This window comes from Natator depressus, chromosome 2, assembly GCF_965152275.1.
Source record: "Natator depressus isolate rNatDep1 chromosome 2, rNatDep2.hap1, whole genome shotgun sequence".
Classification (NCBI taxonomy): Eukaryota; Metazoa; Chordata; order Testudines; family Cheloniidae; genus Natator; species Natator depressus.
The window spans coordinates 175,593,593-175,614,403 of record NC_134235.1 but is presented as its reverse complement, the minus strand read 5'-3'; the positions used below and the strand labels follow the sequence as shown (position 1 = coordinate 175,614,403).

At 41.6% G+C, this 20,811-nt stretch overlaps 1 protein-coding gene across 6 annotated transcripts in view; it reads right to left on the bottom strand.

Annotated features, from left to right (window-relative positions):
• Positions 1 to 1,865: 1,865 nt before the first annotated feature.
• ELMO1 (engulfment and cell motility 1) overlaps positions 1,866 to 20,811 on the bottom strand; it is a 418,423-nt gene continuing 399,477 nt past the window's right edge. For 4 of the 6 annotated variants that reach the window (XM_074945335.1, XM_074945337.1, XM_074945338.1 and 1 more), the window contains 4 exons: positions 19,583 to 19,690; positions 14,561 to 14,643; positions 8,706 to 8,783; positions 1,866 to 3,178 (listed from right to left, as the gene is read on the bottom strand). In XM_074945335.1, coding sequence (XP_074801436.1) covers positions 2,978 to 3,178; positions 8,706 to 8,783; positions 14,561 to 14,643; positions 19,583 to 19,690 — 470 coding nt within the window. In that variant the 3' untranslated portion in view covers positions 1,866 to 2,977. The remainder of the gene's footprint in view (positions 3,179 to 8,705; positions 8,784 to 14,560; positions 14,644 to 19,582; positions 19,691 to 20,811) is intronic. The other 2 variants (XM_074945339.1, XM_074945340.1) reach the window with 2 other exon arrangements.

The following is a 20,811-nucleotide window of genomic DNA, read 5'->3' as shown; positions in this document are numbered from 1 at the left end:
TTTTATTTGCGGGGCACATTTTAAAAGGTTCAGTAGGCAATGTATGTTTATGAGCTCTGTAAGGGAAAGTTGATGGCAGAACATGAGGAAGAAAACAAAGATCTTGGATAATGTGGTATTCTGGGTGAATGAAATGGACTATTCATCCACAAAGAGATTAACAGAGGATCATTCAGAATGGGCAACCATGGTTGGAAATCTCCAGTAATGGAGATGCCACATAAGAAGAAGGCCTTTTTACACTGTCTAAGTGGTACAAAGGGGCCTCAGGGTAAATGAGAATCTGGCTCAGGTGTCTCCTGCCTCCCCAATATGCCTCAAGTTTATACCGGAGGGATCATCTTAATGTGGGAGGGGGATATTCTGTCTCCTTGACCATTTGATCTTTAGGATATTTTATGGTGCGGCCTGAGATCACCAAACAGCAGTCAGACCTTTAGTCACCACTGACATGGGTGGTTTTTTTATCCTGTTACCTAGAAATGATATTTTTTTTAATTGTTAGATTTTGTAAAATGCAGACCATTCAAATTGTTGCGGAGCATACATACATACATACATATATAAAAAACAACGCCATGCTCCATTAGCCAACTGAAAAACATCCATTCAGCTATGTCGGCCGATCAAAAAAAGAGAAAGAGGTAACTGTCAGTCCAGGACAAAGGTGTACCCCTACTTCCATGCCCAATCTCCAAGTACCATTCCAAAATCCAGATCATATTACCAATCCTCCAAAGCAGTCACGTGCCTTGGGTTTCCACCATTTGTGAACACTGATTATCTATGACGCAGCCTTGGCAACACTTCCTTACATTAAGCATCTCTAGCTTTTACTCCATGAGTTTGAAATTTCCCTTCATCTTCTCTCAGATTGTGGCCCACAGTAATGTTTTGCTCTCATGTTTATCTGTAGATTCTCTTTTCTTTTCTAACATCATTCACCATCTAAACCAATCTTATCGCTATCCTGTTAGATCAAAGTACAGTAGGCACATTGCAATTACAACCATATGAAGGTATCTTATTTAGGACCATCATACCTGAATTCATGAAGTTTCCTCTTCCTCCTTCCATCTCTAGGATGTGATCCACCCCCACCCATTCTGTGAAGGTGTCAATGTGTTTGGCCTACTCAAAAATTGCAGATGTTGTTGGAGCTACCAGAGGCGCAGACCATCTGCATGGAGGTTCTGTTTCTCAATTTACCCATCTAGCTTCATGGCACCACAGGGTCTGATAAAATCCCTGTGCATGGGTTCACATATTAGAGGAGGAATCCATGCAAGTTAACATTGACTAAGCCGTGAATTTTGGAGGTGGTGGAATCTTTGCATTAGAGATTGATTCACCAGGACCCAGACCCAGCACCTCCAGATCCCTGGCGCCTGACCCAGTGGAATACCTACAGGTAGGCAGCCAAAGGATTTGGAGAAGGGAGGAGGGGAAAAACGTGAAACAAAGCCAGCACTCCCTCATACTGTGCATCTTCAGCCTTGGTTTCTGGTTCGCTCCACTCAGGGAAGAGGAGGGAAGCATGTGGGGCTCAGATATTTCAGCAAATGAGAACCTAAAAATAATGGCCTACAATTGACTGTAATTGTACCGGTTTGCTTTGCATTTAGATTTGTCAATGGCTGCCTTTCAGAAAGGCTCACCTATCCACTGCAATGCAGATTTTTAGACTTGCCAATTGCAATTTTGTCATCAAATAAATAAATAGTAATTATAATCAGACACTTATGTTGCTACCATAGAGCCTAAAGTTACGCTTTCCCTTTCCCCTTTGTAGCAGAGGCCTCAGACGTGCTAGAAATGACAAGAGTAAAAGAGAACTTCAAAATAAAAAAAAACAAAGTTCCAGTATCATCACAACTCAGATTTTATTCAACAGCAAAGTTGAAGGAAATATTGGATATTTTACCCTCCCCGGACAAATGTTTTCAATGGATATTAAAAATAAAAACATCATCTCTAAATAAACTCACAATGTAATTCTTTTTCATTAAATATATTTGTTTGGCCAAAGAACAAAACCAAAAAGTTAGAACCCGTTGTACAAAAACAAAAAAGAAATCCCTTGCAAACTTGTAACACTGTAGCAATGACGATGCTGATTTAGATGTCTCACCATTTTTATTAATCTGTGGAAACTATTATTTTACTTTGAACCAAAAAAGAAAAAACCTTGGATAGCATCAAGCCAATTTTAGAGGCAACTGAGGCTTAGAATAGCTACAGGGAGAGAACACAACTAGTGCCTTCATTCACAATTTGTGCTAGTAATTTGGGAGAAATATAGGGCTATTTAAGAGACGGCAAAAAAAGAAGTTAGAAGCATTGCAGTGTTATAGTGCACAGTACAGCAAAAACCTGCAAACTACTCACTCTAGGAAACTATAACTCTGGCAGAGCACAGATGATGGAGACACTGTTGCCAATGTAAAGGATAATGACAGTGATGATGGTGCAGAAGTTTAAACAGTTAATACTTTTCATCTTTTTTTGGAATCAGTTGTGAGCTGACTCTTGGGATGGGTTGGGAAAATCTCGCTCTCTCCACCTTCCACTTACAGTAGCTGCTTCTCCTCTCTACCTCCCCACTTCCAGATAAAGCACCTGCAGCACCAGGTTTGGTTTCGTAGGCATGCAGTTTGGAAGCATCGTATTTTATTTAGAATGCCTATTCCAGCATTAAAAATGTAAAAGTTCCTCTGATGGACGCTGCTTAGTGGTCTTCGCGTTAGCCACATCCAATGGACTGCAATTAGAAGTTAATTAAAGCAATGTAGTTTTTGACTAGCAATGGGGGAGCTGGGATCAGGGGAAAGGAAAAGATGCAGGGAATGGAAAGAAAAGTGAGTGCTTTAACCATAGTCCATAATCCAAGGTGTGCACATGTGGACTTCTCTCTCTCTTTGTTTAATCTTTCCAGTTATAATATTTCCAGTTTAAATGGGAGTTTCAATGGGCAGTTTCAGTTACAGTCATAAACAAAATCATAGTTGCTGGGCTCCTTTGGAATTGGTGGGGGAGCATCAGGAATCTGTATATTCTCCAAGTCGAGGAGACGCAGCTTTATCTCCATGCTGAGCAGTGTGTCCAAGTCATTTCGCATCAGGTCACTCATCATATCCTTCCCAAGGAGGGCATTCAGTCCATCGGTCCAGATACAGTACTGCCATGGAAGACAAGAACCTCCATTAAGTCCAGACCTGCTTTCCCATGCAAACAAATCAGCCAACCGCATCTTCTCCAGTGAATTTATGCTCCAGTGACTGAGAACACCTCTAAAATTAAACTAGACAGATGTGCTTAAGCACTTCTTTGGCTTAATTTTAAACATATTGATTAGCTAGTGATTTAACGTGAAACAGGTAAACGTTTCAAACAACTGGTCAGAATATGGCAACAAAAATTCTGGGAAACAAATGGAAAGAAATGAAAAATATTCCATTTAAAAAAAATTGGGGGGAATTGCTCCTGTGTGGGTGGTTTTTTGTTTGGAAAATTTCAAACACAGTGAAAATTTTCTTTGTGAAAATTTCAATTTGAAAAAAGGCCTTTACTTAAAAAATTCAAAAAAAATGTTGACTAAAAAAATGCAACCAGCTCTAATATTTGATAAACTAGAAAATTGTATACAGTAAACCAAGTAGTTTCTAAAAGACACTTCTCCTTCAATATCAAGAGTGCCACTTTGTAGCGTGATATTCTGTCTTCCCTTCGCACACTAATCAAACAAACAACCCATGTATTTTTAATCATAAACCATTACGAGCCTGATCCAAGTTTCATGTAGTCTAAGGGAAGCTTTTCATTGACTTCAATGGGAGTCAAATTGGACCCATGTTGATCTAGTATTTACCTACATGGAAAAATATATTTGCCATAAATGCTAATTATATTGTGGAAACTAAAATATGTATTATATGGAAAGAATCCTGCACTATCAGGGAGGTGGATTAGAAAACCTACCAGGATTTTTCAGATATCTAATTTTTGTGTTATCACAATCATATATTTGATTTTAAAATACATTTGATCTGATCAAATATATTTCACATCATATATCCAGTATAGAAATATGTAATATAGTATATAACTACATGCTGTATGTAGGTGAGGTTGCGTACAAATACATATTAAGTATGTGTTTATACAAACGCACATACACAAGAACAAGGATACACAAACACACACACACACACACACACACACACACACACACAACCTATACATAAGCACCTCTTTATGTTAATAAATATGTATGGATGTATTTTCCAAAGCAGGAAACTAAATTACTTGCAGTAGTATGAAGTTAATCAATGTTCTGTCCTTCATAAAAACTAAATGTCAAGTTATCCTGGCATAATTCTAAACAGCTTTGTTTGGCCTGTAAAGAACCTCTTCTCTTGCTGTCTCTCTCTCTCTCTCTCTCTCTTTTTTTTTTAATAGGAAATGCAATCTCACTCCAAAGCTGACAGCTTGAGATAAACATAAGTTGAATAACTGTTTTAAATAAGCAACAAACCCAGGGGAGGCTGGTGAACAAGAGTCAACTTCTAATCAGTCACTTCCATTTATTACTACAAACCATTTACGCAACTATGAACAAAAGTACTTGAATGGTATCATCTAAAAATAAAAAGATTTCAATCATGAACTCATGTGTCCTAGTTACAAGGGAAAAATTAAATCAACCATAACTGAATTTTTATCTTACAAATGTTTCTGCTGGATTTCATGCCAAAGGATGGACTTTAAAATTAGCCAACCCTGTGCTGTAAGTTATAGCCAAACTTACAGATAGCTACAGCTGATTGTGTGCTGCACAAGAAAAGAAAAAGAATACTGATAAGAATCAGAGAAAAAAAATCTCAGCGTATGTCTACACTAGGAAAAAGCATGTGTTTTTAAAATATGAGAGTTAACATACTTCAGAATCCTTGAGTAAAATCCTGCTCCACTGAAGTCAGTGGCAAAATTCTCATTGTGTTCAACAGAGCTAGGATTTCACCTTTAATATAGACAAGGCAAGTTGTAGTGTTAATGTGTTAGCTGCTTAGTGGGGAATTTATGGTTAGAGAGCTGCATGGATACAAACATGTGGATCCGCATCCTCCAGGATCAACCCGCGATCCGCTAGCCGTCTTTTACCTGTATCCACATCAGCAAGCCACCTCACAAGGGCTAGCGATGGAGTGCGGGGGCAAGGAGCGAGTGGGGGTGCAGGGTCTTGCAGGGAGGAGGCAGCGGAAGGGTGAGGACTTGGGGTAATGGGTACTACGGGATGGGACTCAAGGAGAATGGGCGATGCAGAGGATGGGGGCTGGAGGCCTGGGCCACCGCATTGTGTGCTGCTCCTGGGTGCTTGCGAGCTACGGCACACGGCAGTGCGTATTGCATCACAGTGGGGCGCTGGAGCCCCGCCTGCTCCAATCCCCATGGTCGGGGGTGGGACCTGCTGCCCAGAAGTCGGCAGGCTGGGATTGGGAGCGTGGCCAGTGCTGCTGGGCCGGGCCATGGTGGGAATGTTGGAGCTGCCCGAGCTGCTGGACAGGAAGTGGAGCGGCAAGCACGTGCTGGACAGCCCAGAGTCCGACTTGCTGCCCAGCCCCAGCTACTGGCCACCAGTCCTGAGCACGCTGCACCCCCCTGGGCTGTCTGAACCAGATGCCGCCAGCCAGGCGCTGCTGGGGAAAAGAGCCCTGTGTGGTTGTATCTGCATCCGATCCACTATCTGCAAAAATGGTCTGCAGGTATCTGCGCATTTGCAGGGCTCTATTTATGGTTCATGCTGACCAGCTAATAAGGTTTCAAACTCTAACTTGCCCTGTCTACAATAGGATTTTAAATCGTGCTAAGCTATCATGTTTTAAAATATACAGTTTTTCCCTAGAGTAGACAGGCCTCCAAGAAAGAAAAAAAAGCCGACCTGAAAATAAGATTAATGCCGAACACACAACTCCATGGTATTTTGCAAATACATAGTTTCCTTAAACATGTCTATAAGAAAGATTTATTGAAAATGGTTTTGCCAGGATTCACTTTATCAGGAGAAGTAAAGGAATAATTGCAAAAGAAACGGAGGGGCTTTTACATGTGGAAGCATGCTGGAAAGCTCTCCCTGTAACATCTGATCATCTGATGTAACCAGCGCTCCCTCAGTGCAAGCATCTCAGTGCGCTGGTGAGGGCAGAGCCATAGTCCTCCTTTGGTTCAAATAGTACTGATTTGGAGCCCCTTCCAGCTCCTGACAACGTTCTTCTGGCCACCTATTATGTGGGCGCAGTGGATGGAGAAAGGGACTCCTTGTCTCATCTCCACTTTGGCAAGTGAACCTAATCAGACATATATAATTTAGGAACTGCTAGAAATCCTACTGAGTTGGTAGAAAAATTACAGCATTGATTCAGTGGTATTTCTTTCAACATACAAAACAGACTAAGAGCCATTGAAGAATCAACTCAATTTAACACAGACTAATTTTAATGAAGTGGCAGTGAAACCTAATTATAACCAGTCTCACGACCTTCTCTGTCAAAAAGCAGGGAGGGAATAATCCACCTTTTTTTGGGGGGTGGGGTGGGGTATTCAGTGAAAACCGGCTCTCAGCATTCAAATGAAAAACAAATATGACAGTGTGATCGCAAAGTGTTCAGACCTCTGGGTAGCAATGAGCGTTGACAGCTGGCTAAGCTCGATTGCCAAATTTAAGAGATCATGAGTCAGGCCCCCCAAAACCGTGATGGTAGCTCACACATCATGAGTTAAAAAAATTGGGTTCATTTTATTTGCTTTCTGGTTTTTAAGCCTTTAAACACACTAAATATTGAGAGACAAATCTCAAAAGTTGGGAACACTGCTAAGTTAAGTTAACACTGCAAAATTAAGACCAATTATGACATATCTGCACCACCACCAGAAACTCGGGCTGGATTTTTGGTGGGGGAACTCTGTGAAGCTAAATGCTGCAGGAAGTATTGCCCAGCAGGGCCTGAGTGGCAGCCCCTTGCATCCAGCTGATTGGCCCATGCCTGTATATAAACTAGGAAGCCCTTACAGGGAGCTGTCTGAGCAATGACACTGACTGCCTGCTTCCTCCGCCTCCAGACCTTGCCTTGCTGTGAACCCCTGACACCGGTTCATGTCTGACTCGGCTACTTGCCTTCTGTCTGCAATTTGGAGCCTCACTCTTGCTTCCTAGCATCCCGACCTGGCTCAACCCCCCCACTCCGCTACTCGTCTCCTCACCACAACTTGGTAACTGATCCATGCACACTGGCTGCCCACTGCCCTGCCCTGACACTGGCCCTTGCCTTTCTGGTCACAAACGCAGACCTTTTCAGGCATGCCAATTTTGTTTTAAAGAAGCTGGACAAAGTTGAAGGTAAAAACAGAGGAGGATATTTGGGAAAAGATTACAAGGCCTGTGTTGGTTCATTAGAAGATGGCAGTAGTCATAGGCTGCATTTTCCGGTGGAGGTGACTGAAATATTTACTAATTTCCATGATAATTTGCCCCTAAGAGCCAACATGGACTATAATTAAATTGTTGCAGAATTTATGGCAGAAAGAACGCAACTTGTGTCTAGAGGTTCAAGAGGACTATGTCTTGTCTAAAACAGTAACTCTTAACAGTAGCTGAAGCTTTGGGAGCTCTAGAAACCTTATTGTCAACTTCTCTTAACTGAACATTTGCCATCAGATCACTTCCTGGAACGAAAAAGCTTCTAAGTGACATTGAAAAATTAATCCTCAGGAAAAGCCAAATGAGCACAACTCATTACTTCTATCAGAATTAACATCTGTTTGAAGGATTTTAGCCAGAATTGCAAATGTGAAAGCTGCATACCTAATGCACTTTAGTTGTCATTTCTTGTGCTAAGCATCCTTCTAAGTTTATATCTGGAAATCCCAAATTCTTTGAGACAATCATTTGTGATGCTTCCACCGTCAATTTGGAAATTGACCATTATCTTCCAAGGTGTATGCTTCTTTGGGGGTGGGCTGTTTTGTTTTGCTTTTTTATTTGCACCAATACCCACCAGCTCACAGAGCTATGTCCCATCCCACACTGTGGATACAGCAGAATGTATAGTGTTGTGTGCCGGGGCATGCTTAACAACATTAAACTGAGAACGGGGGGCTGTGCCATTCAGTACCATAAAAGGCCAATGTGTTTATATCCATAAACTCCACTGATGGTATGGGAGTGCGGTCAAGACTAGCTGATGATGCCTGTTGGTGTTTAACAGTCTTGATAGTACAGGCCAGGGACGTTATCCTGAGGTTAATTTGATTAATCTGTAATCTTGTATGAATTGATTATTGATCACGTAGGAGAAGACTGAAGTTTTATTTATATTCCCTTCGGAGAATTACCTACTTTCCAGTGATTAAGGTAGACTGAATTAAGAAGAGGAGCTCTTACCACACCAGGAAAGGAGGAGGGGGAGTTATGAGAGAGCACAGCTCTCCCAGAACAGAAGAGGGAGAGGTCTCTCTCTGTTTTATTATTATTTGTATTACTGTATCACCTAGGAGCTCCACTCCTGGACCAGGACTCTATTGTGCTAGGCACTGTACAGACACAGAACAAAAAGACTGTCTCTGAAAACGTATGATCTTTAGAGACGCAGGACAGCTGTGTTCCCCACCCCACCTCACCCTGGTTTCCCCTTACTTTAACCTCTACTTACCTCATGCTTATCAGGAGCAATGAAATTCAGTTGGCCATTTGAGTCATACAATATAGAGAAAGCAAGCTCAAGCACCTCCTGGAAGAACACAGTCACAAAGAAACCCATATTAGAAGTCCATAAGAAAGAGTCATACATTCACACCTTGCTCTCTTCCCTCCCAACAACTCTGAAGAAAACTGAAATCCTTTACCATACGCACCAGAATAAAATGATACTCACCTGAAATTCTACTTCACTTCCAACCAACACTGCCATGGTGCCAACATATCACAAGAGACACTGACAACAGAACCAACACTGGGGCCAATGGGATTTAGGCAAGGCTAAAAATCTGAAATGAGTAGCAGTGACAGTGTGGGGTTCCAACTTAGGTTAGAGTTTGGGTTCTGGTTTGAGCCATGCCATGGCTAGGGTCTGAGGTCAGAGACACCAAAACCTCGCATAGCCATAGCCCCATAAGACAGATATCTCACAAGGACAGTTCATTTTGTGGTATTTGTGCCATCATTGATGCTGGAAATCTTACAAAATTATACATTCTCAGGAGATTTCTGCCATTTTGGTTGCCATCGGAACCAGAATGGGCAAATGTGTCCCATGTGGGTTTGGATCCAACCACACAGAGGGAAATCTCCAAAGAGCACAGAAGGCTGCCATAGCTGACTCTTCACCCTCCTCTCAGGGCCCACCCCCACTAGTGTAGGGGGCATTTTAGGGATAAGAGGGGTGTGTGTTCAAACAGACCTGCACTCTGGTGATCCCCACTAACATAACACCCTTTAGAGAGTCATTACAAGTTGGTGTAACATAAAGCAGCTCTGTAGCTACACAGAGTTTCCCTGAATAATATAAGGAAGGAAGGCAGAAACGTGGTGAAAAAGCTACCTGTGTGTTTCTCCTCACCTACACTTCCACTGTTGCCCCCAAGAATCTGGGCCACAGTATAACCACCTTCAAACTTTTCCACCACTCCACCCCTTCCTACATCTCTACCCTCATTCCTTCTACTCTCGCTTCCCCACTCCTCATGTTCCAGTCCAAGCTTCTCTCCTCACTGCCTCATTCAATTCTTTCCCATTGCAGATTCAGTGCCTTATTCCATGCTGTCCTCTCTGCATTGTACAGGCTCCCAAATCAGGTGCTAACTCCCTACCTCTCCTCCTTTGAACCCCTCCTGAGAACTCAAGAGTCCCACAAAACCTAGTGGCAATAACTTCCACCTTCCATGCTCTGCTCTTCAAAAATGCCATTATCTGTGTGTCTACTCAGATTGTAAGATCTTTTGGTTGGGCGGCCGCTGTGTGTGTGTGTGTGTGTACAGGTCATACCTGTTGCAAGTCCATGTAAGCTCTAGAGCTATATTATAAACTCTGACACAACACTGGGTACATAATTGGTGTATAAGAAATACTGTAATAATAAGGATAAATTAATAAGTTTCTCAATGTGGTTCACATTCTTATTTTCCATTTCAAATGGTCTTAGAGAGCATAAAGTGCTACAAATAAAAAATGTTAGCTCCTCCCATGCAGTAGCTGCATCTATCTGAGATATTACTGTTTTTGTTGTTCAGTTATAAATATCTCAAATAAGATTTTTTTTGAGGGAGGGAGGGGGAGGTTGGAAAGAGATGATCAGTTTTCTCCCCTATGTATCTGAACTTGGAATTTTCAAAGGAGCCTAAGGGAGACAGGGAAGCATGCAACCCCTATTGAAAGTCAATGGGAATCAAGTTCCTTTGAAAATGCCAGCCTATGTAAATAAATAGTTAGCATTTATCACAGTGACCACACTGCTAAGGCACTGTGGTATTTCCATATGCTGAGACTAGCAAGCAGATGTGGTATATCAGTTATTGCAGCATGTCTCAATATCAACTCTGACTAGTTTTTACCGCATGCTAACGGTCATTAGCGAAGTGACTAGTGTAGCCTCTACTTGGTGGATTCAGAAATATTCCCTTCCATATCATGGGGCAGGCTCTTTTTACCCCTTTGCTTCCTGGTCAGTGGTCTCATAACACTAATTGTCTTTACTGGCTCTCTTGAAGAAGGAGAGAAGAGAGGCATACAACTGTTGTTCCTATACTTCTAGAAGCTACAGGAGCGCTGCTTCCTACATTCATGATATTGAGGATCAAAAATGAAACAACTGTAAATCTATGGTGGCTATAGCAGATATACCAGACTAGATTTGATCACAGGAACACAGAGCCAGAGTAGCTCCATTGACTTCAGTGGGGTTACTCCATATTTACAATGGTGTAACAAGACCAGAATCTGGATTACAAACTTTAAATTACACCCTATACATACTTTCTGGTTGATCTGAAACTTCAGATCACTTTGCTACTGGTTAATTGTTATGTTGCCACTGCCTAAGGCTGAGGAGCACAAGTGGTCACATGCAGCTGAAACCACCATGTGAGCATCCTTCCACCTCATCCTGAGTGGTCTCATGGTTCCTACAGCCCACATCACAGGTTGGGAACCACAGGCCTATTAAGTCATCTTAAGTCAATGCCAGGGCAGGATGGTTCCCACAGTACACTACCTAGAATGTCTGCTGGTGTTCTTGTTCAGTGATAACCAAGATGAAATTAAAGAGAACACACGTTTCTGAACAATGTAAGTTAGATTAATTTCTGCTCACTAAAAATTCACCACAGATGGAGAAAGTACATAAGTGTTATTTACTCCTTCGCATAACACAAGAACCAGGGGTCACCCAATGAAATTGATAGGCAGCAGGTTTACAACAATCAAAAGTAAGTATTTCATCACACAACGCTCAATTAACCTGTGAAACTCATTGCCAGGGGATGCTGTGGAGGCCAAAACTGCAATGGGGTTCAAAAAGAATTAGATAAGTTCATGGAGAATAGGTCCATCAATGGTTATTAGCCTGGATGGGCAGGGACGGTGTCTGTAGCCTCTGTTTGCCAGAAGCTGGGTATGGCCAACAGGGGATGGATCATTTGATGATTACCTGTCCTGTTCATTCCCTCTAGGGCACCTGACATTGGCCACTGTCGGAAGACAGGATACTGGGCTAGATGAACCTTTAGTCTGACCCAGTATGGCTGTTCTTAAGTTCTTAAACTTGCCAAGTCAGCAAATGGAAGGGATGGCTGGGGAATACCCATGGCTAGATGAACATGTGTCTCATACTTCCTTGTTAAATGCCTTCTAAATCAAATACAATTCATTGGCATAAAATATATTAATATTATATGAGAAGCACAAATGAGCCTAATAGTGAGCCTTAAAAATTGAACCCAATTTAAAATGTGAGCAAGACTAAACAACCATGGATTCAAGTCTGCTTCTATCAAGCCATTCCAGTTTCACATGGCATCAAAATTCCAGTTCAGCTTTGTTCCTGTTTATTTCTATATGATCCCACTGGAAGAATAAGGGCTGATGTTGGCCAATGGAGAAATGATGAAGCCACTGTTAAGAACATTCTGCCAATTCTATTCCTGTGTGTAACATTCTCATTCTCTCATTTAATTTTCTTTTCTGCCAATGAATACACATTAAGGTGCTTGTTATATATATGTCATAACTTGATGAAGGTGTTCTTTTAAATCCTCTCCAATTGTGAAACTTCAACCTACGCTCCACATTTTGTAAATACAAAGAAAACAGGGTCTGTGAGATTTTGATACATGATTCTCAGCTGTCAAACTAAATTAAATTAAAATTTATTTAAGCAGTGCTGCAATATTCTGCACAGACTATTAAAATGTTGCAGACATTGTTCATACAGTCTGTATTACACAAGAACTCATCTTCCAAATTCTGTTATTCCTAAAGCAGAAAATGAGGCCACGGAAAAATCAACATAATAAATGGAATAATGACAAAGATTATTACAGTCTGTACCAAAAACTGAATTCAACAGCTATGGATGTAATTATGTTACCTATCAATTCCCAATCTCCACATCTTTGGTTAGCAGCTTTATGCCAGTCCATTGCAATTTTACCCTAGGATATGGAGCATTACTGACGGCTGAGGGCATACAAATCTGTAGCCCTGCTATTTAGCATTAAACTCTACTTAAACACTGCTGCTTTATAAAGATGACAAATTTTCATCACCCACTGTATGGTTTCTGTCTTTGTTTTTGTGGACAAATGAATGCCAAGATAAGGAAGCACTAAAAATACTTCATATATATCATATAGTTGCCACAGCCAAATGCTGTTGATGTCTCAGATGCAGCAATAAGTAGGAGCTGTGTGAAATCTATTGTGGGTATGTGTGTGTTTGTGTACTGATTCAGAAAATTAACCAGGAAAATGTTTCCTTGCTTTTTTTGTTGTTGTGTGGTTTTGATTTTCATTTGCTAAGGCTTTTCATTTTCAATCAGGAATATTCTATAGTGAAAGAAGATGAGGGTACACTCTATATTTCAAAATGACTATTTTGCTCTATAAGCCAAATAGAGCTGATATTAGTTACCTGTGTGGGAAACATACGCAAACAGAGCTTCTGAGATGGTCTGTCCCTCCAGCCATCCTGCACTCATCAGTGTAGTATCTTAGAATCAGTTACTGAGGGAAAAGCTAGTTTCAGCTGTCTCTACCTGTCCTCATCTCCTTCTCATTGTAGGAAAAGACCAGAGGCAGGGATGGACGGAGAAAGGTACATTGCAATGGTTACATGGGGAAGCTTTCACTGCACCCATCCTCACTGTGCCTGGCTCCAGATCTGTCATTAGTCCTACGCTTTCATGAACATTAAACACACACATTTTGTTTTCAAAATTAAACACTACTGAGGTAGGAAATCCTATTTTTAATATTTTATGCTTCAGAATCTTTCTAAGCATCACAACTAGAGGTGGATCAAAAGCAGAACTTCAAAATATTCCTAATGTCAGGCATTGATAGATTCAGATTCAAATCCCTTGGCTAGAACCCTGTGGTTTCAAGTCAGATCCAAAGCATGAGGGTCTGATTCCCCCACTGACATTCATCTGCAGCACATGTTGATGGAAGTCTCATGAATACACCTGTTGGTAAGGGATTTCCACCTTTAAAGATGGCAGAATTTTCCCAAGATCATTGGATTTCCCAAGCTCTCATAATTGGGAACTAACTTCTCAGCAAAAAAGGAAAAAAAAAAGCTCAAGATTTTAGCACTATGAAACCTGAACACTAGTGCTAGTTTCAGCTTCTTGACCCCAAACTCTGAAAAATATCCTAAACCTAAGCTGGATCTGAACACTGCCTCCTCTTCTCAATCCCACTGTAACACTTCACGCATCATTGCCTCCTTAAAATTCAAATATCACATCGCATCCTTTCATCACCATCCATTTTACACCTGGGTTTTCTAGCACACCTCAATCTGAAATTACTATAAACTGGACATAAATTGTATCTTTGCTGTGTGACAGGGATGCAGTGACAGATTCATCAGAGAATACGGTAAGCACAATTTATTTGTTTAATGAGGATAATTTTTCAGCAGGTAACATTGCTAGGCCACTCATCAATAGGTATTGCTACTCTGTTAGACTCCATGGAACCCACCAGGAGCCAGCACCACCTGATCACTTGTGCGTATGTGTTGTGTTTATCCACAATTATCATAATGCACAGATGCCATGAAAGTTAAACATAGCGTTGAGCCCACTCAAGTATGCTTGTCTAATAATTTGACTCACATGGTCCTAGATCAAAACAGAAAAAGACAGAAAAATAGAGTGTGAGTGCGTGTGTGTGTGTTCACGTACAAATGGATTTGCAACAAGCCAGAATGCAGTTATTTCAGGAAAGGTCAAATTCACAGTCTTTGTACTCTGCAGAGTGAACATTTATAATAATTTGAAAGTCATACCTTATTTTGTTTAAGAGCACCTTTCTCCTTCATGTGAGGGCAGTCCTTCCCTGTCACAACTGCCTTTATATCTGCCACAGGTACTGCATTAAAAAAAAAAAGAAAATGAGCGTAACTAAAATGTGTAAAAGCTGTGCTGTCAAACAAGAGGCAAACTGATGTGTCAAAAATTCCAGCTACGATGCCATTACCAGAGTCTGCTGTGAAAAAGGAAACTAAGCAAAACAACTGAAACAGGCATCACTGAGCCTTAACATAAGGGATTCAAGTTTCACACGTCCAGATGGAAATGTGAACTAGGATTCTGCTTTCTCCCTCTTGTTGAGACTTTTGATGGAAAATGGATTTTGTGTAGATGTGTGTAGGCTTTATGTACACTCACACCTCTACACCAGAGGTTCTCAAACTGTGCTCCGTGGACCACCAGTGATCCGCGAGCTCCATACAGGTGGTCCGTGGATAGTACCCTCTAAGATGCACGCCTAGGTGGCCACACACAAAAGAATGAAGGGCCACCCACCTAATTAGTGGAGCCGCGCAGGTGTGGCTCCACTAATTAGGTGCCCGGACCCTGGAGAAGACACACATGTAAGGTGGGGTGGTGGCCTTGGGGGGAATAGGGGGTAAGTGGGAGGGGGCAGTGGAGTCAGAAGAGGGGGTGGGAGGAATTGGGGACGTGCAGGGCTGCGGTGGCCAGAGAAAAAGGCAACTTTCCCCAGTTCCAGGGCTGCGGCTGCCAGGGAGAGACAGCGCTCCTTCCCAGCCTCAGCTCTGTGGCTGGGGTGAGAACCTCCTCCTTCCCAGCCCCAGCTCGGGGGCTGCCGCGGCGGGGGGGAGAGGGCACATCCATTGCACTAGAAAGGTAAGACTACTGATCTTAAAATACGAGTTGTGTGCTTTCATTTGTAGAATAAAAAAATGTTAATGGTTATTAAGTTTTTTTTATATAGCGCTTTTATCCAAAGCATTTTACAATACTTAGCTAATGGTACAAACATTTGGAAAGCTCATTAAGTGGTGTGCCAAGACCCTCAGCAATTTTCAAGTGGTCCACACACAATAAAAAGGTTGAGAACCACTGCTCTAACCAACACATAGCAGGTATCTGTCTTATTAATTTAGATATAATTTTTTCATGTTGTTTTACACTTTATCCATGACTGGCTGCTCAATCACACTCTCGTGATTTTGATGGGGAAACTATATAAAGCTTAGAATGACCAACCATCACTGTTTTTTTTTTTAAATCATTTTTAAAGTAAGTTCATTTAAAAAAAGTTTTGAAAAGTTTCACTTGTCACAGTCTCTGCAGGAGTAAACTTGCTGAGGTCACTAGAACACAGAGATAAATGCAACTGTGCTTCAAGTGGAAGTCAATTTTCCGGCAGTAATTACATTATGGAAAATCTATATACTCTAAATATAATATAGTCAGTGAATGACAGAAAGCTTCTACAATCTATAAATAACCCATTATCTTGTGACTTTGGAAAAGGATCATATGGAGCAGGATAACAACACGAAAGTCTGTCATTGCTTGAGTCTTTAGAGTCTCTAATGGAAATGCTACAGTAGAGAATGCATTTTTCCCCCGATGGACTCAGCAGCCACACGTATTTTATGTATTATATGTGTGTCTTCTCTAGTCAAGACAACAAACGGTTGTATCACTCACAGTGTTATGGTTGAAAAGACAACACAAAATATTAAAATACAGTGCAATTTTTAATGGATTTTTTTTACATACAGTAAACCACAAGAAGCATAAATTATTCCTGGGCTTATCTATTCAACCTCTCCTCCTTCTGTCTACTTTAGGGTTTTATAGTGCCACCCATCACTGGAGTACCTAAGCAACTTCCTCATAGCAAAGATAGCAATACCCGTAGCAAAGTCCCTAGTGGACTCCATGGAGTCATTGGCACTTTTCTCTTTTTAGCGTCAACACTCTGCTTAGGGTAGGTTTTTTGAGGGGCTGGAAGGAATTTGGGAATAAAAGGGGGTGTGTGAGTTGTGAGTATCACTTATGGTGAAAAGACTTTCTCGAAACTGAAGGCTTTGTAACATTTCCTAAAGATGGTCAGACTGAATTCACCTGATCTCATCTGGAAGGTTGTTCCATAGCCGGATCCCCTGTACCAAGAATTATGGTTCCCAGATCTCATACGCTTTGCCCTGGGTTTTGTGATCTGTATTGTCCCAGAAGCATACAACTGTAATGGTGATTCATAGGTCAAAATTTGGTCTTTGATGTTGCTGGGGCTTGATCCATTAATCGCTTTGAAAATTAGCCAAGGCCTAAAACTGGCACTGAAAGCTGACAGGGAGCCAGTGGAAGATCTTGATCATGGGTCTGACATAGTCTAAGCCATAGAAGAGGTGGGCAGCTGCATTCTGTACCAGGTAGAGCCTGTGCATAATCTTCACATTTACGTTCAGATACAATGAGTCACAGTAATCCAGCCTGGATATGACCAGTGCATGGATTATTGTGGCCAGGTCCTCATCTGGGAGGAAGGGACCAAGTTTCCTAGCAAGCTGGATATGAAAGAAGGCGTTTTTGAGAACTGATGGTACCAGTTCATCTAAACAGGACTCCCCTCTATACAAATCACCTCGGTCTCATTTTCCTTTCCCTCATCCCCTTTCTGGTTCTCCCCCTTCTGCACTGGGGAATGGGAAGAGAGAAGGACCACTGTGTGTCCCGCTTTGCTCACTGGATGGCCAGGAGGAGCAAGGCGGCTTGTCCAAAGCTGGCAGTGGAGAGCACAGTAATCTTTATGTCTAGGAGGGGGTAGGTCAGTACATTCAGATGGTAGCAAATCTCTGTAGTCCCACATTATAGGGTGACTCGAAAACTAGGGAGACTGCACTTAGACACAGGCTTTGTAGGTTCCCAAAGCCAGTTCTATATGGCATGTCTAGAACAGTAGCACCTTATTATTGGGCTCTATTTACATGAGTTGGATGGTTCTCATGTTCCATTTAAATTAATTTCTAATGTAATGGCTGCTGTGATAAACTATGTGTCCCCCTGAGCCTGAAAAGTCTGTGGCACTCAAGGAATGGTGGCCCTCCCTCAAATTCTGTCACTATCTAATTCACTTGGTCATCTGACATACACATTTTATGGAGGTTGGGGCCCAGTCACTAAAGCCACAGTTCAAGAGTGGGGTTCACTGCCTCATCTTTCACTCCAAAGCTACTGTAATATTTTTGCCCTATTTCTCTAACTGCAGAGCAAACAAATAGCTTTTCCCAGCGCCAATGCTTTTGTGCAGCGATCAGAAACCCTGTCCTAGATTCTGACAAAGGACTCCAGTAAAAGCACGAAACACCCTTGAGGCAATTCTGTACAGCAATGAAAATAAGTGAATGTGACTGTAAAATGCCACTATGATGTGACTCCAGTTAGGTGTGTCATCTTCCCAGGCCAACACAAAGCAGCACCCAGACATTTTTATGGGATGGGGGCAGAACAAAGATTTTGATTTCATTATCCCAAAGGTTTGTGTTAATTGATTAATAAAAATAAATCAGTGTAAGAAGTTTAGGTTATTAAGTTACTTCTCTCTCAGTTTCCAGGCTGGAGAAATTTCCAAAATCTGCAGAATTATTCTTTTACTTCACTAAGGAAGCAGAATAAACTTGTATGAACTTTACTCACAGGTGACTGATACGATAATGCCAAGAATGACATTTATTACTAATGAAAGGAAATGATTTCTTACCCATTCTTTAAGTTTTAGTCTCATTTTCTTGGGGTGATGTGTCATGACTATTATCTTGGTCATCATCAAAGACCAAATCTAGGACCTCCTGAGCTACAGTTTGAGCCTCTATGTCTTAAGCTAAGGGGGACACTTTCAAAAGGGGATGAGTTTCAATAGGTCTTGGGCTCCTAAATCCCTTAGGTGCTCTTGAAAATCTCTCTTTACGTTCCCTAGATGGGATCCGTGAAAGAGTGACATGCTCTGTTGATTGGGCACAGAGGAGGACACATAACCCACATTGAAAAGAGAGAAGTTACACCATTTCTCAGAATAGTGTATCATTTAAGCGCATGCAACCATTATAATCAAGCTAGTTGTCTCAACTTTTGAAAAAGACCTTCATCTGCTCTCCATCATGGATTTATCTCCCAGATACTTGACCATTTACAGGAGCAGGAACAGCTGTCTTCACTTACAAAAGGTGTTTACTATTCCAAATTGATTTTATATGACATCTGCAGTCTGATGAGGCAGTGAGAATGAATTGTGTTACTATGTAGGAAACATAACATTTCGAAACTAAAAGTTCAAAAGAGGACTCATCTGAAACCAGAGTATGCATTCCTCATGCACGCTTTCCAAAACTTGAGAGTGATACATGAACACATCAAAAAACGTCCATGCTTACTATCTAAATATTTCTGTGGCCTGCCCCCATCATGGTCCTGGAATATTGCTTAATCATTAATGTGTATGTTCTTACAACCCCCATGAGGTAGAGGAGAATTATTATCCCTGTTTTACAGATGAGGAAGTGAAGCAATAAGAGATTAAACAATTTTCTCAGGGACACAGAAGAAGGCTGTAGCAGAGTCTGGAATTGAACCCAGATCTCACAAGTTCCCGGGCCACAAGAGCAGATCTATGCCACCCATGGATTCGCAAAGACAAGATCTGGCCGCTTATTTTGGGTTTCAAAATGAAGCTAAACAAGAGAACTGAGGTGAACAATCCAAATGGTGGCATAAATTGACTGGAACCGGTCACATCCTTCTGGGTAGAGTTGCAATTAGATAGCCTTGAAAAAATACACACTTTGCAAGCTCTACCATCACTGCAGGCGGACAAACTTTATAGACTGCCCAGAGGTCTGTACTTGAGAAGAACGCTTGTGACAAGATATACCTTAACCAGAGGGGCATGGCATACTGGGCCCATTAGTGGAGATATTTATATTGCATTGTCTTAAAGGCAAATAAGTAACTTAAAAATTAACTAATAGAAGAGCCAGCACATTTACATGACTTACATTTATCCTGCAAAGAATCATGAGGAACTTCTCCCTGTGGACTTTCTTCCAAGTCTCCGTAGTGCAAGACCTTGTGATTGGGCGATAATCGACAATACCAAAATTTGTCTGACAAAATAATACATTAAAAAAGGTTAACATCTGTTTTCATCTTCATCCACCAATAGCTTAGGAGAAAAGTTATTCATTTCATATGGTAAACTGCAGGGAAGTAGTATTGTGTAATGGTTAAAGAATGTGTGATGTGTTTTGAGGAGGGCAAGGACTTTGCCTGTTCATAATAATTCACATAATTAAGAAGAGTCTTTGAACTGGTCCTCTTGCAGCATTTCTTTTTCATTCAGCCACCATTTATGAAAACCAGTGTTAAACAAGAACCCTTCTGGGAAGAGACTTAGGCTAACATTTTCAAGAGAAACTAGTGACTTTGGGTGCCTAACCTGAGATGCCTTTAAGGGGACTGTTTGGAAGAAGTGCAGAGTGCTCAGTAATTGAGAACCATACCCATTTAAGATATCTCAAATGGAGCACCCAAAAATGACTATTTACATTTGAAAACTGTGGCCCTTGCCTTCTGATATGCGTTATAAAACACCATGTACACTTACTGTGTTACAGAACATAATAATAATTTCCCTATGGTTTCAATAACTACATCACCAAGAGCCTTATTCTATAGATCAGGGATCGGTAACCTTTCGCAGCGGCCCACCAGGGTAAGACCCTGGCGGGCTGGGCCGGTTTGTTTACCTACCACGTCCGCAGGTTCGGCCGATCGCAGCTCCCAATAGCCGTGGTTCACCGCTCCAGGCCAATGGGGGCTGTGGGAAGCGGTGCGGGCCGAGGGATGTACTGGTCGCTGCTTCCCGCAGCCCCCGTTGGCCTGGAGTGGTGAACCATGGCCAGTGGGAGCTGTGATCGGCTGAACCTGCAGACACGGCAGGTAAACAAACCGGCCCAGCCCGCCAGGGGCTTACCAATCCCTGCTCTAGATAACAAATAAGTCATTACTTTGTATGTCCACAAATGCATATTGTTCTCTCGGAGCCCAAGTATATTTACACTTCTTCCCATCTTCAGCTTCTTCAGTTATTATTCCTCTTAATATTTGCCAAGAACTGCTACCACTAATATTTCATGGCAGAGCCAGACTAAAATACTAGCTAACATACAAGGTCACTGCCTGCCAATTCCCTTTTTGAAAGAATAACTCCAGACTCCCAGCCAGG